Below are 20,376 nucleotides of genomic sequence, written 5' to 3'. Positions count from 1 at the left end.
TACAATTCACAGAATTGCGATATCATTTTTTCTTGCTGAGTTACGGAGTTGTAAACTTGATAGTTTCGTTTTCTGAAAATTTGCGATTTTTGCCAAATTTTTATAAAACATTGACGACCTAAATCGAAAATTCGAAACCAACAGTCACTAGATTTTAAGTTTTTCTTTTAAATGCAGGAAACCCCGTCAAATTTGGTGCAGTGGTTGCCTAGAAAAACGAATTCTCCTTTTACATGTATTTAGATAGGAGTACCCGAGCTAAAGCTTCCTCTTAAGCTTGAGTTCCAGCCGCGCCCTGCGACAGCTCACAACTCGGCGCAGCTATGAAAAGCGAAGTGGAGAGGAGGAAAGGCTAATAGGTGAGGCATAGAGAGGCAACAGCTAGGGGCTCGCGACGCGGCGCAGGTGTTTGGGTGAGGAGTCGCGTAGTGGGGGATTGGCTGCGTCTAGCGATGACCTGTGCTCTGAGGTGCACGTGCACTCCTAGTTGAGACTCCGCGTGCACCGGCGGAATCAGTATCCGATCTACAGATAAGATGGGTGGACCTACGAAGCTGCTCTCTCCCAAAGAAAAAGAGAAGCGAGGGAAGAAAAGGCGGGGTGAGGAGGCGACCTATTAGAGGCCGCGCAGGCGCGAGTAGGAGAGGCGATGGGCAGGTGCTTGTGTGCGGCGCGCTATTTCGAAAGATGGAATCCGCTCGTCCCGGGCGCCAGCGGGAGCTTGCACGAGAATGCGGTCAAGGAATCGGCGGCGGCTGCTGCTGCCTCGGCGACACGGCTGCTTGCAGACGTCGCAACCTACAGCTGCCACTACCTTAAACGTTGACGTCCGTCACCCCCTATGTCCTCCAAATGTAGTTCGCAGTGGGTGCTCTTCGATTTGTCGTCCCGGACTGGCTCAGGACTGTCCGAGTAGCTGCGTACGCGAACGCTCATTGGCTATTTCTACTATTTTCTTGAACGTCACTACCACGTTACAATAGTGCACTACCGGGCCGACCCGCGGTGGGGGTGAAGCAGGCTTTAAGCACTCCCCAGACACTGCAAACGGAAATAACTCCCAGGTACAATGCTTGTCCTCATAGCGACACCCCGGTTGGGACTTTATTATGATCCGTATAATCGGAGTATACTTTTTACTCCGTGCGAGCGAAATTTTGAGTGGAACCATGGGAGTATTTTTCAAATTTATAATTTTTTGTCTTTGCACCGGACAGAGTTTTTTCGAAGTGCAACGGGAATATAAATTCTTAGCCTTAGCTTGCGCGAAGATTTTTGTATGCAGAGGCTACAGGTCAAATTTCGAAACATACACAGAAGACTGCGTCTAATTCAACGAAACAAGTAAATGAAAGCACGTAAATCATGACATATGTAAACATTTCAGAAACGGCCAATGCAGAACATTGAAAGACATCCAACGTACACGCGACACACAAGAAGCAACGCTGCCGGTATATATAGCCACGGTACTGTGTCCCTCGAAACCACCTAGTGAGCAGCTGTGCTGTTTTCAGAATTATGACTCACATGCTCACTCATACGAGAGCTGCCTCTCTGAAATTAACAGAAGACCTTAATCAACACAATACTGTTAATTCAGAATAGCGAGAAAAAGAGTTAATGGCAGAATTTTTCAAAATTAGCATACCATTCTGTTAGTGCTGAAGCGACTTCGCACACTGCTGGCGTTTTCGGCCAAAATCTGGTGCCATGGTTACATTAAGTTAGAAAATTGTAAACGCGCGTGCTTCATGGCAAAATTAACTTTGTGCGAAATAGTCGTAGCGTAGCAAGAACTTATTACGTGTGAGCATGACCCGCAGCAGCCGAAGTAACACCGAGAAATGCGTAGTTATACATTTCCTAGACGGTAATACTTGCTCAGCGTCCAAGCAATCTCTCTCGGTTGTAAAAAGGAGCTACATCGCCGATCTGTCGAGCGAATTCTCGCACTCAAAGCCAGCAAGCATGCTTCTAAATCAGTATCTGGGATAGAGCATAATTTTAATGCAATATAAGAAGCAACGACGTGATCAAAGCCGAAGTGCACGATAGCAATTCGATTCACATCGCTCAGTAAGAAGCTTTATTTACAGTACGCATACTTATGTCCTACCGTTTTTCTTGGGCGAGGATATCCGTACACAGATACATAGAAACAGTTGCTTGCACTCCGGTCTTTCTCACTGGCAACACAGCACCGCAACAAACTTTGAGTATGCCATTCGCGTGCGACTAGCATGGACGTCGTCACTCGAACAGTGGCTGCTGTTGCCATTGCTACGCGGTCCTTTCAAGCACAGCACCGGACGTTGTCAGCATGTACTCACAAGTACATAAAAGCAGTGTTTCACGTGCTGAAGAGCACAAGCCACGGTCACGCAGCACGAAAACACAGTCAGATACATGTGACGACATCGCGAGTCAATGAGCTGCTTCGAGGTATACCCAAGTCTTTTTCCGCACTTGAAAACGTTGCTCTTGCCTTCATCGTTGTCAGCAAAGTGAACACAGCTAACGTACTTGAAGCTGAGATACAGTGAGCTTCGGGCACGCCTATAACACTTTCTGGAAGGAACTAAGGGAAGCAAATTGACTAAAAGCTGTCACGGAACGCCACTTCACAGATGTAAACAAGCTGTCAGCCATGAGCACTACCGACTTTACTGAACGCGGCCGGTCGCTGGCGCAGCGCGCAGCCTCATGGGAAGCACCCCGTGACCAACCTGTTTCGGTGGGGGAGTGTTTTAAAACTCCCTGTGTGGAGTTTTCAGGAGAACAAGATTTTGAAGCGGAGTAAAATCGCGTCATGTCACCTTAATCCTCCCGCAGCTAGCCAATGGAGTGAAAGGAGGGAGTGCCGCTGTATTACTCCCATACATCGGAGTACATATTAAAGGATGGGGAGGTTTAGAACTCCCACTTGGGTTTATTTTCGTCTACAACGTAGGTGGGCCGATACCGAACATAGTGCAATACCGGACCGACCCGCGGCGGAGGTGCAGTTTCCCATTACGGGGCCCTCATACACAGCTTCGCTGGTCATCTTTCTTCAGAGTGAAAGAGCACAGATTTTTTTCTTCTTTTTTTTTGCTGAGCCGCATCACAAGCATGCCTGTGGAGTTGGGTACGAACTTTCTTCCTTGCTCGCCGACTGTCTCAAAGGCAAATGAGGCTGCTCTCTCGTGCACTGCTTGCGGGGGCAGCTTGCAAAACGAAAATGTCTAAACACGGTTCACAAAACAGAGACACGAAAGAATTAACGTTCGGAAGCCGATTAGATAAACACACATATAAAAAAAAACATTAGACGGCGCAATATACAAGCGATGCGTCAATGGCAGCTGTCTAACTCTGAGAATTAGATTAGTCGAATGTTGGTTGCCCGGTTAGGTGTGACTGATGCGGATGCGGAATTTTCACACAACGCTACGTGTTTTCTTTCTTTCTTTTTTCTTTTGACGGCGACTTACCTTTGAAATTTTGAGATTCTTGAAGTTGTCCAGGACGAGGAGCGTTATACAACCGCTGAAGAAGCATATCGCGTGGTAGAAAGGCCGCATGTAATATTTGTTCATGGTTTTCAACATGACACTGCAACAGGAAAAAATACTGTGTTTTGCATGTTGTAAGAAATAATACCACGCTAACGTCCCCGCCATCAATTCACACACACACAAAAGGGTTCTTAAAAAGTGTCAGATGTCATTTACGACTAAACATTTTTTCGGCATTTTTTTTTCACCCAATAACCTCTGTGAACAAATGCGTGTTCTTTGCAGAAATGCTGTGTAGGGAATTTGTTAAATAAGGTTCCCGCATGCGCGTGTAGAATACCTCAGCAACACGGGCACTTTCAAAGTCCTTTGAGCCAAAGATACTTTACTTCAAGGGAATACGCACGCTGTCACAGGGGCGCATAAAAAGGTGGCCTAGTTGAAGCGAACTTTGCGTCAATAGATTGCGCGTTTGTCCTTTGAAATCTCAAAGGAATACTCTTCTGAGCCTAGAGGGTGTCCGACAGCTGACAAAAAATTTCTCCATAAATACGGAAGTTCAATTTTTTTCCCGCTAAAAACAAGTTTCCGTGTATTATGGAAGTTTCTAAGCACTAAACACTTTCATGACACCCCCCATATCAATGAGAAATGCTCCGGTACAACAGCGCCGGCACGACCTGTCACCATCAGCAACACCGGCGCAGCGTGGGTGTCATGTGGGATTTGGTTATCGGCTGCTACGCATCGAAGTGTCCTCGTTTTTTTTTTCCGCGCGTCGTTAGCTTTTTTTCCCCATTTGTTCCTCCTAACTTCTGCGTTTTAGGATACGTTGCGGTTTCTGTTAAAAGCGTCACCAGAGACCACCTGGAGACCGTGTATCGCTGACACATATCCCTTGAACTAATGTTCCTCTGAAAGCTCCACGCTCCTTCAAAGGACCTTAGGTATGGCCCTGTGACTGGAGTATAAGAGAAAGAGAGAGCACTTGCCAGGCCCAAACTGAGTCAAATTAAATTCTGGGATTTGGTTACGAGACACGTCATGGCAGGCGACTCCGAATCAATTCTGACCACCTGGGGTTTTTTAACATGCACTTAAATCTTCACAGCCACTGAGCCACCGCGGTAAGTGTGACCGCGTAATAGAAAACACATGCATATTATGCGCAAGTATACAGCATGGTAGAACAATGAAATAAACATTTCATGTTACAGAATAGGTAGGAAAAGAAAGCTAACTACAAAATTAAATCGAACACAATAATTGTAAAAAGAATATGATATAAACGTATGTGTCAGTGTACAACAGTCGGCGTAAGCGTAAAACCTACGAAACTCCAAGCTTACAACGCGAACCGCACGAAATCATTGAAACAACAACAACAAAAAATGAAAGAAGTATAACCAAAGACCAAAATACTAAACACAAATTTATAGTTATACCAATTAAACAATTTTGACGTTTAATGCGCATTTCCCCGCTGCCATTCGGCTGCTGCATGCAGGCTTGACTCAACGTAAGTTCATTATACCATGCATCGAATCACTCGCGAATCCCTTGCATTTACGTGTACCGTACCTAGGTACTACGTCTGCTGAATCCGCTAGGAATGGTAAATCATGCTTACGTTTCTGTGAAGGAAGGAAAGGTAAGGAAGGGCAGGATATCAGGGTCCGTCGCAGTCCACAATGCGATGGCGCAGCCCAACAGAGAAAGTCCGATGAATGCTCCTATGGCCAGCCTTTTCTGACTGTGCGGGATTTCATGTTCAGGGCGTTAGAACGATGGCATGCTCGATTACGACATGCACACACATCAAAAGGGGCGGGTGAAAACATTTCGGGGCGTATGTTAAGAAAGCCGGCGGTCGCCGATGATAACTGATCACGTATACGCTGGCACCGGTCAATCAAAAAAAAGTCGTTACAAAGCAAAAGGTTCATGAACGGTGCTTCTGCATCTCGACTCACGCAGGGCTGATGCATGCATGAGACCATTAACTCTTCACATTTCGTCGACCGTACAAAGCTATTTTCTTAATGCCATTAGCATTCTTTGGATATTTCAAGCAGTTTTTTTTTGCGTGTGTGTTTAGCGATGTGTAACCAAGAATATGGGCCGTTCTCAGAGGTAGTGCATTCTAAAAATTCGGGTCGATTCTGAAGGTAGCGCAATAATGTATAATGAAGGCAGTCTAATAATGTGGGCCTAACGTCTTTCACGAACGGTCTTCAGTGAAAAATTATGCAGATTCCACGCATTGTGAGGATCTAGGTTATGCGAAGCCTCTTGCAGATATACCTGGCTATCTATCATTGTTTAGGGTTCTGCAAAGTGCTACCAGGTGGACCCACATGTTTGTGTGTGGGCGCAGTTGCATGTGTAAAGCGAGCTGGTGCGTGACGTCATCAGCGACTACGTACGCGCCTATGTCTATGTCAGGTGGTCCATGTTAAAACGACGACGGCCATTTGAACTCCAACGAAGAAATTTTAAAGCATGTATACTTGGGGTGCTCACGAAGTTGGTACAACGTTGCAGAATTTCTCGCAGCGTGCTACGAATAAAATGCTGATGAATGTGGGCCAGTCCGGGAATTATTGTAGTTTAACATGGTGCCTCAGTGAGCGAACTGCCACAAGGAACGAAGACGAGGAAGTGGTAAGGGGCGAACCCGCCGAGCGTTTCAAAGAACTGGCTGGCTTTGGAACGACGGAAGCATATGCGTGCGATCGTGGCCAAATTGTTACAGCACCGGGCTGCTTGTGCTTGATGAGTAGATGTTTGATTCCATCGTGGGTCCCCCATTACATTATCTTTATTAAAGCGAGGTGATACAGGAACCTACCTAGCTACCTACCGCAAAGAGCCGAGAATGAGGCAAAGAATGCTATGCATTAAAAATGAAAATTCGTTAAAATTTATCCAGTGCTGGGCTGAATCGAAGCCACGTCATACAGGTTTCTCAAGCGCAGCTACCGCACGCTATAGCACGCTGCGCGACGAACGCGCGCGGGGAAAGATTAATTCTCATTGTTTGGGCTCACAGGTTTGTCACGCATTCCGGAGGCTAATCACGGACTTCTCAAGCGCGGCCCTAGATGGCATGTCCAGAGGGAAGCGCGAGAAAGGAGCCCGCCTGCCGTAGGTACACGCAGTAGGTACACGTAGGTGGTACGTGGCTATACACGGTATGCATCATTTGCCTCAATACCAATCGCATTATCGACATTCGCCTTAAAACAAATTCTGCCAGACGTTTTATTTTTCTTTCTTTCTTACATAAATGCTTTTTTTTCTTTACATTGGCCAGCCGGCTTCGCTAATGATATGTCCTATTTTACGATTAACTGCCACCAGCTCTCACGGGCAGTTTTAGCCTCCTTTTTGTGAATATGGGCCCAGAAGATACTGCCCCATTATACCACTCGTGTCTCCTGCAAATTATCCCCAGAAGCGTTAAAAGGATGACCTAGGGCCACGTTTATTGGGTTCGTTATCGAAGGGCGCTTTACAGAGGGTCGTCATTTGACTCGGATGCGACATCTCAGTGTATAAAGGAAGTTTTGTGGCAGTGTATTGAAGCTGCGTGTGTCGACCATGCGAATTACAGAGAATCATACTTCAACGCATATCAGGGGGAAAATAAAGAAGGCTTCGGCGTGAGTAGTTTCCATCTTTTAAAAAGCTTAGGTTTAGAACGTGTGACGAAAATAAATACTGCAGCCACTGATGTGATGAACACGCACCTCACCATCTACCGCTGCTCGTTTAATAAATTTGTTCGGAATTGATGATCACTTAGTCAACGTTCAAAACCATTGTGAGCTCACCTTTTCAGCAGCTGTAGAACCAGCAGAGAAACGACGAAAAGCTGGAAGTCTGCAGACACATACCACAGATGGATCATCACGGACTGCGAATGCATAAATAAATACATAAATACTCTGCCATTGGCCTCATTAATTTTTTTTTCTTCTAGAACAGTCAAGAAAGCGAAGCTACCCTTCGTTATCTGCGCATAATTTCGAAATGACAAACATTCTTAGTCCTGTTCTGCCTGAACATTTCCTAAAAGAGTGGTGTCAGGCCGTAGTATTGAGAGATATCTCTGAAAGACCAACAGCAAACTGGCTCCCTTAGAACAACTCCCAAGGGGAGCAATATACCGGCAGCGACACTAAGCGGCCGTAAAATCAATAAAATCATTTTCTTCTCTCTTTTTTTTTCTAAGAGTACCGTAACCGGTGAAGCCCAAGCCAACGCCGACTCGGCGCTATTCTAGGGGCTTCAGTCATGAACACGAATGCGTCTGTTAACGGTTATAGGGCAAGCATTTGACCGTTTTGCAAACGCGGTCTTTTCGTCATCCTTACAATTGAACAAGTGTAGCGTTTTGAAAAGTACGTGGGTACATTACTGGCACGTCTGCTGAGAACTTGGTAAAAGCTATTTTGAGAAAACGCCACTTTTCATCACCAAAAATTTGATGTTGAATGCTTATAACCCGTAAGTTAGGACCCTTTGCTATCAACGGGAAACGTCTTTCATTTCGATCAGCATAGGGGGCAACAAAATACAACGAAAACGTGCGACACAAATGTCGCTTATGCATTTGCAACCGTACCACCACGCGGTCTTACTTTGGTATTGTTGTGTAGACGAAAGAAGCCCTTACTGGATCATGCAGGTGTCACGCGCAGTATGCGTGGCCCAGTATTAGCGCCACGCATGACGCTATCGGAGCTAAATTTATCGTCTCGCTCGGCGTTCAGAGAGGCGTAGCTCGGGAGCACGTTTGTCGATCTGAGCGGGAGTGGTCGCGTTTGAGCGATCGCTCAGCCAAAGTAGATATGATCCATCAAACTCAAAACCTGTGCTCATGGGGAGTTATAAGGCTCACAAGTGCGCTATGTGTGGCAGAACTTTGACGGTTGCTGGGCTATGTGTTCGACACCGTAGGGTCCAGACATGGCGCGAAGAGACTTGGGTAGCAAGACAGAGGGATGCCAATTCTCGCCCGCCACCCTCGGCTATCGCGGGCCCACTACGAATAGGGAGCGAGCCCGAGTGAAAGATTAGACCGTAGGACCCCCTCTAACTGAAGCATAAGTTAATGTAAGCTTTGTAATGCGTGAATAAATGTCACTTGTGTATTTGGTTACGTCATCTCTGTAGCCTAGTGCCTATACACCCTCAGCAGCAGCATGCTCAAGGCTCATTTCACGTACCCCACTGCGAGTGCGTCCCCGATACAGCCTACCCAATATATATCTTTTTACGATTTCTGAAGAAGCCGCACAAAATATGAGATGGCTGCGATAAAGTGCAGATGACTTCGGCTTTGCATCATTCTATTTTGTTCGAGTTAACTTCAGCGTGTTGTAATGCTGTAGGCGCACAGATATTGTCGCCTAACGAAATAAACGCAAAAAATAGAAATATTGCTATTTGTATTTCACGAAGCACATATCTTTCACATTTCTGAAACAAATAAACGTAAATTACACTGCCAGAGTTAAAAATTAAATTATGGGGTTTTACGTGCCAAAGCCACTTTCTGATTATGAGGCACGCCATAGTGGAGGACTCCGGAAATTTAGACCACCTGGGGTTTTTCAACGTGCACCTAAATTTAAGCACACGGGTATTTTCGCATTTCGCCCCCCGCGAAATGCGGCCGCCATGGCCGGGATTCGATCCCGCGACCTCGTGCTCAGCAGCCCAACACCATAGCCACTGAGCAACGGCGGCGGGTCACTGCCAGAGTTCAAAGCACCAAGAACTATAGTGGGTCTTTTAATAGCCATAAGCGAAGCAATTTGACTACGTACGCTGCATCAGCAAAGGCGCTAGCTGCCGCCAGATTCGTGGCAAAATTATTTTCGGCAGATTATTTCTTCTACACTACAGTTGACCCACTTTTCTACATGTAAATGCCTCCAACAATTCCAGATAGAGGTGTAAGAAATCCACGCAAATTTACATTTGTAATGGGCTGCAGGTTTCTAACAGGAACCGGTATGCGCCACACCTGTGACCTAATCCTCCGAAAAGAAGGGCGCGTGGGCCTTTTTTTTTTGCCTTTTCAGCTGTTTTCGCAATGTGCATTGGTGTATTGCTTTGCAGACACGACCGTCACCGCATGATCTGCGCACCTTTTGTGTAGTGCCCAGTCAGGATGAGAGGCCCTTTAGGGAAGTCTTAACATTATAAAACGACAGCAGCACACTCTGACCACATCATTCATCCGACAAGTTTCTTCCGGACTCTCGTCTGCCTCGCACGTTACAGTACACTCTATAGCATACTAGAAACGAGGTCTCTGCCACAGGTGGCACTGTTCGCCATAGCGCTGTAGAGTTACTGCATAGGCTCCCTTTAGGGAACCAAAGTTGCGCCAAGGTAAGCCATCTTGGGCTACAAAGTGTGGGGATGCGCGACTCTCACGCGTGCCCTGATATGTTGTTTTCTCACATAGCTCCCATCTCCTGTAATCCGGTGTAGCGGCAGCAGCATCGGCGTCGCACGAGAGTTGACGCGGACGCTCGCGTCTACACGAGGCTCGAGCGGCTGGCGCGTTCCGGCGCGGGCTAGCGTTCCGAAGATGATTAAAAAGAATGCTACGCTAAGCGACGGAGTGTTGGTTTTTCCTCTCCTGCGAGAGCCCGATACTTTGACGGTCTACGTGGTCGCTCGTCGCCACAGTTTGGTGAAACCCGCACGTGATATTGCCATACGCTCCTGTGGTAGAGACGACCATGGACCAGACCGACGCTACGAGAGCTCAAGGCCAGAACCATTCCGAGGAACGCGGTGAGCCCTCCTGTTCCGCCATCGCCGTCCGCCTCCCACAGTACTGGGACCAGCATCCTTCGGCGTGGTTTCTTCAGGCCGAAGCGCAATTTCAAGTCGCTGGTATCCGCTCTCAAGCCTCGAAGTTCCATTACGCCGTCGCAGCGCTCTCGCCCGCCGCCATTGACGCGGTAGCAGATTTGTTGAACTCCCCATTGTCTGCCGCCGCCTATGACGATCTCAAGGCAGCACTGCTACAGCGCACAGCAGCTTCACAGCGTTCTCGCATCCAGCAGCTTCTGTCCGCTGAAGAACTCGGCGACCGACGCCCTAGTCAACTTCTTCGCCGAATGAGCCAGCTGCTCGGAAACAACGCGAGATCCATCGACGACACGCCGTTGCGCGAACTGTTTTTGCAACGACTCCCGGCTAACGTGCAGATGGTCCTGGCGACAGCCTCTACCATGGACCTTACCGGACTTGCCGCTTTGGCCGACAAAGTCATGGAAGTAGCCACCCCAACCATCGCAGCCACGTCACCGTCTCCGGGTGACAATACAACCGCTCTGCAAACTCTTCCCTGCTCTTCCGCAGTGCACTCTCCGCTCGACTCCTTGTGTGAGCGCCTGGAACGCATCATCAGTGGAGCGGAGCATCGCCGCACGTCTCGTCGCCCACGCAGCCGTAGTTCCAGCAGATCAAGACGCACGGGCACTCGCAATGAAGCCTCAACTACAACGCCTGGCGTTTGCTACTATCACCGCCGTTTTGGAAACGACGCTCGTCACTGTCGGCGTCCCTGCGCTTGGCAGGGAAACAGGCCGGCCGACCTCTAACGGCGACGAGTGGTCCGGCCCAGCACACAAGTCGCCTTTTCTACGTGACGGACAGAGTTACGGGACAACGATTCTTAGTCGATACAGGTGCTGACGTCAGCATTCTCCCCGCCCAGCGCTCCGACCGAAAAGCGACTCCTGTGTCGTTTTTGCAAGCCGTCAACGGCACCAAGATTCCAGTTTTCTCGTCACGCTCCGTCATGCTAAACCTTGGCCTTCGACGAGCGTTCCGCTGGATCTTCCTGGTTGCAGACGTCCGTCATGCAGTCATTGGAGCAGACTTCTTGCATAACTTCGGACTCCTTGTGGACATCCAACGACGCCGTCTCGTCGACTCCGTAACCCAGCTATCCGTTTCCGGCGTCCCATCATCAGGCACATCGCCCATAGCGCCTATTTTTGCCATGTTGGAGGAACCTTTCGCCGCGCTCCTACGCGAGTTTCCCACTTTGACGCGCCTGCCGGACTGGACGCAACCGGTACAACATGACGTGTGCCATCACATCGTCACCTCCGGCCCACCGGTCTACTTCCGACCCCGGCGTTTGTCCCCGGAGAAACTCAAGATCGCTCGCGCGGAGTTCGAACACATGCTGCAACTTGGCATCATCCGCCCTTCCTCCAGTAACTGGGCGTCACCGCTTCACATGGTGCCTAAGAAGACGGGAGACTGGCGCCCATGCGGCGATTACCGGGCACTAAACAACGTCACAGTTCCTGATCGCTACCCTCTACCGAACATTCAGGACTTCACGGTAGCGTTGCACGGTGCGACAATCTTTTCTAAGATCGATCTCGTTCGCGCCTACCATCAACTACCGGTCGCTGAAGAAGACATTCCCAAGACCGCCATCACCACGCCCTTCGGTCTTTTCGAATTTCTCCGCATGCCTTTCGGTTTACGGAACGCGGGCCAATCTTTTCAGCGCTTCATCGATTCCGTCACCCGAGGTTTGCCTTTCGTTTTTGCATACATTGACGACCTCCTCGTGGCAAGCTCTTCGGCCGAAGAACATCTTCACCACTTGCGGTTGTTGTTTTCACGCCTTGCCAGTAAAGGAATTGTCATCAACGCCGCCAAGAGTGAATTCGGTCAAACCGAACTCGAGTTCCTCGGTCATATCGTCGACGCTAACGGCATTCGACCTCTGCCGTCCACGATTCGCGTCATCGAAAACTTTCCCCGACCGACCACACTCACCAAGCTTCGCCAATTTCTCGGATTCGTCAATTTCTACCGCCGATTCATTCCCGAGTGCGCACGACTTATGGCTCCGCTAGACGCTCTCCTGGTAAACAAGCGCAAACAAGTGCTTCAGTGGACTGAAGAGGCCGCAGACGCTTTCGCAAAAGTCAAGTCTGCCCTCGCCGACGCCACGCTGCTTAGACACCCAAAGCCAGACGCACCCACTGCCATCATGACCGACGCTTCAAATACCGCCGTTGGTGCCGTTCTGCAGCAATTCATCGAGAATGAGTGGCATCCACTCGCTTTTTTCTCCAAGAAACTGAAGCCTGCGCAGTCCCGCTACAGCGTTTTCGGCCGTGAATTACTCGCTGTTTACCTGGCTATCAAGCATTTTCGCCATTTCCTCGAAGGCCGTGCATTCACTGTCTTGACTGACCACAAGCCCCTTGTGCACGCAACGAATCGTTCGGCGTCCTGTTACTCGCCCCGCGAGATTCGACAGCTTTCCTACATCTCCGAGTTTACAACAACGTTCCGCCACATCAAGGGCACCGACAACATTCCAGCTGACGTTCTGAGTCGTGTCAATGTCGTTTCCACGTTGACATCGGAACCTTTCATCATCGAGGCCGACTTACTCGCCAGTCAACAGCGTGACGACACTGAACTTCGCACACTCCGGAATTCGTCAACGTCCCTGAAATTGGAAGACGTCGTTGTGACCCCAGATGGTACGTCCATCGTCTGCGACACTTCTAACGACACACCTAGACCATACATTCCGGCATCCCTTCGCAGACGCCTATTCGAAACCGTGCACAACCTGTCGCACCCTGGCATACGCACGACACAGAAGCTTCTTTCCAGTCGTTTCGTTTGGCCTCGGCTAAACGCGCAAGTTCGCGATTGGGTTCGCTGCTGTTTGTCATGTCAACGTTCGAAGATCCAGCGTCACCCCATTCCGCCTGCCAAGTCTTTTCTTCCACCGGATGCTCGTTTTGACACCGTACACCTGGACCTCGTTGGCCCTCTTCCACCTTCGAAAGGATACTGCTACATACTGACATGCATCGACCGTTACACACGGTGGCCAGAAGCTACACCTATATCTGATATCTCAGCGCCCACTGTTGCAGCAGCGTTCGTGTCTACGTGGATAGCAAGGTTCGGCTGCCCATCGACAATAATCACAGATCGCGGTCGACAGTTTGACTCAGCGCTCTTCAACGAGCTACTCAAACTACTCGGAACGACACGTTTTCGCACAACTGCTTACCACCCGCAGTCCAACGGACTAGTTGAACGTTTTCACCGGCATCTCAAGGCCTCCCTTATGGCACATGAATCGCCGCAGAAGTGGGTCCTGCATTTGCCTCTCGTCTTACTTGGCATCAGAGCCGCACTCAAGAGCGACCTAGGTTGCTCCTGTGCTGAGCTAGTCTACGGCACCCACCTACGCCTTCCGTGCGATTTCTTTGTCGCCACCCCCCAAACGCCTATGCCATCCCCTGCCGACTACGTAGCCGAACTGCAAGCTTTCTTCAGCCAGATGCGCCCCGTGCCTACACGTTCACAAGAAGCAAGGTCCCCGTACGTTTCTCCGGCACTCAGCTCTGCTACCCACGTTTTCGTGCGTAACTGTGCCATGCGGAAGCCTCTACAACCACACTACTCCGGGCCATATTGTGTTCTAGAGCGTCGTCCGACAACGTTTGTTGTCAATGTCAACGGCCGATCAGACACAATTGCCCTGGAACGTCTCAAACCCGCCTACATCGAAGCACCCGCGCCATCAGCTCCACCTGTATGCGACGCGACCCTGCTGCATCCTTCGTCGCCGCCTGCGCACGTGACACCCACGACCAACGCGAAGACACGCCGCGTCACGTGGACTTTCCATCGTTCGTCGAACTTTCCTCCTCTCTAGGGGGGGAGCCCTCTGTAGCGGCAGCAGCATCGGCGTCGCACGAGAGTTGACGCGGACGCTCGCGTCTACACGAGGCTCGAGCGGCTGGCGCGTTCCGGCGCGGGCTAGCGTTCCGAAGATGATTAAAAAGAATGCTACGCTAAGCGACGGAGTGTTGGTTTTTCCTCTCCTGCGAGAGCCCGATACTTTGACGGTCTACGTGGTCGCTCGTCGCCACACCGGCTTCGCCGCGTAGCTTTTCTGCGGCGGTCGGTATGCTTGCAGGGTGGTACGAGAGATAACGCGAGTGTTGCTATGCTAACGCCACCTAACGGCGGAGTTACTTGGGCGCAAAAATGTGAAGGCTCTTCCTCTTTGGCTTGGGTGCGCCAAGCGGCGCGGACGTTCTGCGCGTGCGCCGATCCATGCTTTTGCGAGACCGTCTCGCGAAGCCTACCCCGGAATGGACGAGCATGATCGTTCGAACGCGCCACCGTTCGCGTGACCGTACGCGCCAACGACCAGGCGTTGGTGTCCAGCAAAGCGCGAACATATTCGCTCGTTATCCGGTCGCGGTGAGTCGGACTTCCGCGAATGGTCGCGCGCCCATATACTTTGTGGATAGCAACTCGGCTAGCAGACATTAGTCTATGAGAGGCGCAATAAATGCCCTTGTAATTATTTGCACTACTGTGTTGTCGTTACTTTGTGGGTGAGAGCCCCACAAAAGTTATGCGGGAAAGCCACTCCAGGTAAGCGTAGAAACCGCGCCCGCACGGCAATGCCAGCAGTACTTCATTTTTCTTTTCTTTTTTGCTTTCTTTTAATTCATTGTCATTTTGCGAATACAAGCTGACCACTCACCTCATGATTACGAGCCTGAATTTTGCGTGCCCTATTATTTGATGACTACCGAAGATGCAGCGTGTGACGAACACATACACCGGCGCATGGTGGCAATATCTGCGAGCCTTTCCAATTCCTATGCAAAGCGTCAAATATAATTCCAAGCTTTCATAGATCAGCTATAACTCTTATTAAGCATGAATTTGATCACGGCTCGCGAGAGCTGAAAGTTCTGAATGCGGGTGTACGAGAAACAGCGCTGTCACGTCCAACATTTCTTGTGTGTGAAGTATGCGAGACAAATACGATCCAGGTAAATGATGCGAGGAATTGCATGCACTCATGCTTGCATTGACCGCTACCCCCCCCCCGTCTCTATGCACAATTATGTTGATTCTAACGATTCCAGTACATCCTTGACGCGTCTTACCCGACACGCACTTGTGCAACTTCTGCAGCGCCGCGATTAGGGAAAAACACACTTTTATTTAACACCCTCTCACACAGCAAGAGCTGTCAGTTCGCCGTGTGGCACTGATTCCGCAAATTAACAAAAAAAAATCTACGAGCACAGATCTTCCGGCCAGCAGCACCGAGAAAAATGAATAATAATAATAACAGTGCCGCTGTCAACTGCGCTTGGTCCGCTGGTTCCTGCGGAGTGTTGGCGTGGCCGCGAAGTGTTGGCTTCTCCGCAACGCAGTGGAGCCCGTTTTGACCATGTGATGGCGCTCGAGGAAAGTGGCGCTAGAATCACAGGAGGTGGCGCGAGCGGCCCGCGGAAAGCAGTGGCGCAACTCTGGCTCCCTGAAGGGCCCCTCTACAGTAGCTCTACAGCGCTGGTAAGGTGCCTTGCGGCAGCCTATAGCGTGGTGCCGAGCGAAAGCCGCACTGTGAAATCCCGTAGGGTAAAGGACACTGAATATTCGGCGATTGGTTGGAAACAGATAAAACAAAGTTAAAAAAAAAATCTGCACCATCAGCTGTGGAGACGGGCTGCTTCTTTTCCCGCAAACAGGCTAATAAAAATAACATCCGCCAGTTTAGAAAGCATGCGGGTAAGCCACGTCACTCATGTCACGCGGCACGTGACATGTGTACCCCATGTGTGCTCAGAAGTATTACTAGAACAGCTTAGTCTCCATAGACCGGTGACGGATGTAACTTTTTCAAAGCTATGGACTTAAACGGGCCCTGAACCACTTCTTATCGAAGTTAAAATAGACTATTTCAGAAACACTTTCCCGCAAAAAGTACTTGAATGCGTTCCGCAGAAGCGCAGTTATTGGCAATCATCCTCCCCTTCGCGGCGCTTCTGTTCCTTTCTCAATATACGTGCATTGCGAATGCTACGGCGGAGCGGGGAGTGCCCACAACGCTCCGACTACTGACCGTCCCCGCGAAACGCAGTTCAAATTTGTTCGTGGATGTTCACGTAAACGCCACTACTCGCGATTTTAGCGCCTACAACGCGCCAATCACGGTTGTTCTCAGCGAGCCTCAGTGCGCTCAGCCAGTGCACTCGTAGTGCCACCCCGCGTTGGCCCCGGTATGTACGCTACGTAGCAGACCGCAGCTACGTACAACTACCTATGCGCAGCGTTTGCTTTGTGCACGACAGGGCTTGAGTGCGCGCTCGCACTCATATGTTCCAGTCTGGCCGTGCTACGTGGTGTGCAGACCGGCTTTATCCTGCGTCCGCTTGACCGATGGATAGTAGCCACATCTACTGGGCATTCTGAAGTTTTATCAATAGCTGAATACAAAGAGAAGTCTGCCGAGGCGTCTGACAGGGAACGACCAGGAGTGACCGCGCACTGGCAAGCGTGCGTGTGGTTTGACCGTAAGTTACCCATGGTTCGAGGCTAGTTGAGCGTTCAAAACTAGCCGAAATCGGCTTTTCCCGACGGCAACGACACCGACAAGCAGGGTGGCCAAAGTGTAACTCGTACGCGGGTGGCCGCGGCCAGGCGTAAGCAGGCGATAGTCGACTTCTTCCCGAAGTACGTAATTATTATAGAAATCCGAAAGCAGATTTTTGCTTGCTGCAGCCTGATTATTAAACTGCGACAATAAATGTACTACACGGTAACAGTAGGAAGACGCGCACTGATCCAAACGCGCCTCTTGATTGATGCGAACTATTGGCCAATGGCAGGCGCGTATGGGAATCTGCTGAATTACGAAATGAAGCGTCCAGAAGAGAGCGAGGAGCAGGCTTCTGTTGAACCAGAGAGCGCTTGAGAAAAAGGTGATTTCGCGCTACGCTTGCGAGCTCTGCGCGGCGCACGACTGCGAAATTTGACTGAGACGTACACAGGAGCTTATACTCTCCGCAGACTGTGTTTTTCACCAAGGACTACTTTAGGCGCATTCAGCTATTTGCCATGGCTGCGACATATGTCATAAGTGACTCCTTCTCGTGATTGGCTATCAGCATCAAAGCTACCTGGTCGTGGTGGCTTAGCGGCTATGGCGTAGCACTGCTAAGCACGAAACCACAGGATCAAATCCCGATCGTGGCAGCCGGATTTCGATTGCGACCAAATGCTAACACACCCGTGAACTTGTACATTGGGTGTACGTTAAAGACGTCTAGATGGTCAAAATTAATCTGCAGTCCCCCCCCCCCCCTACGGCGTACCCCATAATCAGATCGTGGTTCTGGAATGCAAAACCCCGGAGTTTAATTTGGAATCAGAGCTGCGTCAATTATTAGTACGTGAGTTGCTTCCATGTGCTTTTGAGGAGAATACGAACGCCCTTTTACATCCATAGATTAGGCTAAGATCGCCCAAAACCCTTACCCTTTCGGTCATATCAAAGAAATTTCTTATCGGAATGATCAAGTGCCACCAGTTCTCCCCAATCTCTTCGTTGAACTTCTGGAAGAACGTTTTGGCATCCGGTCCGGTTACAACAAGTGGAAGCACGAAGATGCACGTGATGACAAAGAATATTGGAACGCCAGTCCTGCGGTGAAAATAAAAATAGAAAGTAAAAAAAAGAAACTATAGATGCGCTCATGTCCCCTATACGCCTTCTCTCCCCCAGCATAATACTAATAACACTGGCCACATCAAAGTTTTGTTTAGCGTTTCACTGAAAAGAAACCTCTAAATTTAGCGGGCAATTAAGAAAGGCATTAGCAAGCCCCAGGATTGCGCCAAACGAGAAGCTGGCCGATTTTCAACCCTTTTCCTCTGCAGCAAATGACAATTTTACATATTATTTCTTCTTCTCAAAACAAAGCTTTGGCAGTGGAATTCATTGTTAACAACATTAACCGTCCTATCTTCCCTGTATTTATATCGTTTTCTCACTAAACACTCTTCAATGTATACGTATTGTCAGCAAGTTGGAAATTGGGAGCAACGTTCTCAGTTAGCGCCTGTGGAGCGGGTGAGTTTAGGGGTCCCTGCTTCCTCCTACAACCTCGTGGATGCCTCCGCTCCGACTTGTCCTATGACAACATACGCACGCTCCATTATCAAACATAACTACATGAACCAGGGGCGGCTTGCATGAACATTTAATAAGGAAAATAACAAGGAATTTGAGAACGCGTTCTTGGATGTTCCGTAGACAACGTCTAGTCCGCACAAGAACGCGTTCTTAAATTTGTTATTATTTTCGTTATTAAATGTTCGTGTAAGCCGCCCCAAGTATATCGCGACCTCCCGATCATCTGCCGGCAGTGCTCTAACGCATGACTCTAACAGCGGACGCTGTACCGTCGGTGTTATAGAGACTTTTTTCCATTCATGCGCGAGAAATGATCGCTCCGAAAGCAGTACGGAATTAAAGATATGCAGAGCTGTAGCGAAAAGCGGCCTTGCTCAACCCCCCCCCCCCCCCCCTCATTCCTCTAATAAACGTACAGCGGTGCCCGCACATTTCCGTAAACATTTTGTGACTGTTTGGTCAGAAACGGAACGGCTGGTCTCGCCGCCGAGTTGGAATCGTAGCGCGGCCGGCCACCGTTGAGAGCCGATGCAGGGAATCGCACGACCTCCTCTAATACGCGCTAAAGAAATGCAAGTAAAAGGAGGCTCACGTAAAATTTTCCGAAAAGTCGAGAAAGGAATTCTACGACTATTTCGACAAGTAGGACGAATTGAAGCAAAAGCCAGTTCACTGTGACGACCGCACGCTATATATCTTCGTATTTTCAAGACCCTACTTCTTCCGCCGCCCCTTAGAAGGGCTGAAGAGAGCCCACCGCAGGGAACATCTTACCTGATCAGCCTTCGATAGACAGCGATTACGAAGACCAGGATGCTATTTCTCTTTTGTTTTGTGATTGCGAGGCACAGCAGAAATCCGCTGGAAGGATAGTCGAGAAGACGCATGAAGCGAAGGTTTAAGGGCTGCAATTATCAATAAATCACTCAACCAAAACGTATATATATATATATATATATATATATATATATATATATATATATATAATCAATATTTCAATTAACATGCCTGCCCGGTGCGGTCATCTTAACCATTTATTGACGAGTGTTGCCTACGCAGGCAACATACCAGAAACAAATTGTTTGGTGAGTTTCGGTATTAAGTACGGAGTCTCTAGCTAGATGTTTTCGCTCAAGACTGAACGACAGGCAGCAAGCTTCATTTGTTGGTTTATAGCGGAAACACAGGACGAGGAAGGAGTTAGGCACGCGACTCGCTTTCCTTTGACAGCACGGCCAGAGGAGATGGAGCCATGCAAGATCTCCGGCTGCAGTCGTGGTACACATGCGATGAAAAGCAAATAAAATGTGCACTTATGATGAGACCTGCTCGTGAAATTTTCAACTGAAGCCGTAGGTGCCTTGGGTTGCAGCCCGCTTCCAACTTTCTGTCCGATGTTTCTCTCCTGGTTTCTTTTGTATATATGCGTGTGCGTGCGTGCGCGTGCGTGTGTGTGCGTGCGTGTGCGTGCGCGCGTGTGACTGTATGTGCTGTTAAGTGTTTATCACTGTATGTATCATAAACATCACCCAGCGCCTGGAGCAGTATGTCAGGCGAACAGCCAGGCTATCATCTCCAGCATATCATTAAAGCTTGTTTCTCTCTCTCTCCTATTACTGAAAAAAAATTCCGCAGAATGTTTCATTCTTTCCGTTGATTATGCTTATTCTCGATGGAATTTATATGTGCTGTCATTAAAGGTCAAAGAATAATGCGTAACTTTATGCGGCTTCACTAGAGGCACTGGCATTTACAACTTGCGCGAAGCCTTGACCACCTTCTGCACGTACTGCGAAACTGCCTACATAAACCTCCCGGAGACATGCTCAGCGAATG

The 20,376-nt window shown here is 49.3% G+C and overlaps 1 protein-coding gene across 4 annotated transcripts in view; it reads right to left on the bottom strand.

Moving 5' to 3' along the window:
• Nucleotides 1-20,376, bottom strand: part of LOC139046761 (nose resistant to fluoxetine protein 6-like) — a 68,301-nt gene that overhangs the window by 8,267 nt on the left and 39,658 nt on the right. For all 4 annotated transcript variants that reach the window (XM_070539348.1, XM_070539343.1, XM_070539346.1 and 1 more), the window contains 5 exons: nt 19,315-19,401; nt 17,883-18,048; nt 7,337-7,419; nt 5,131-5,253; nt 3,477-3,597 (listed from right to left, as the gene is read on the bottom strand). In XM_070539348.1, coding sequence (XP_070395449.1) covers nt 3,477-3,597; nt 5,131-5,253; nt 7,337-7,419; nt 17,883-18,048; nt 19,315-19,401 — 580 coding nt within the window. The remainder of the gene's footprint in view (nt 1-3,476; nt 3,598-5,130; nt 5,254-7,336; nt 7,420-17,882; nt 18,049-19,314; nt 19,402-20,376) is intronic.

The sequence above is a fragment of the Dermacentor albipictus genome, chromosome 1 (assembly GCF_038994185.2).
Source record: "Dermacentor albipictus isolate Rhodes 1998 colony chromosome 1, USDA_Dalb.pri_finalv2, whole genome shotgun sequence".
Taxonomy (NCBI): domain Eukaryota; kingdom Metazoa; phylum Arthropoda; class Arachnida; order Ixodida; family Ixodidae; genus Dermacentor; species Dermacentor albipictus.
The sequence above is the reverse complement of the archived record's forward strand: the minus strand, read 5'-3'. Positions and strand labels throughout refer to the sequence as shown.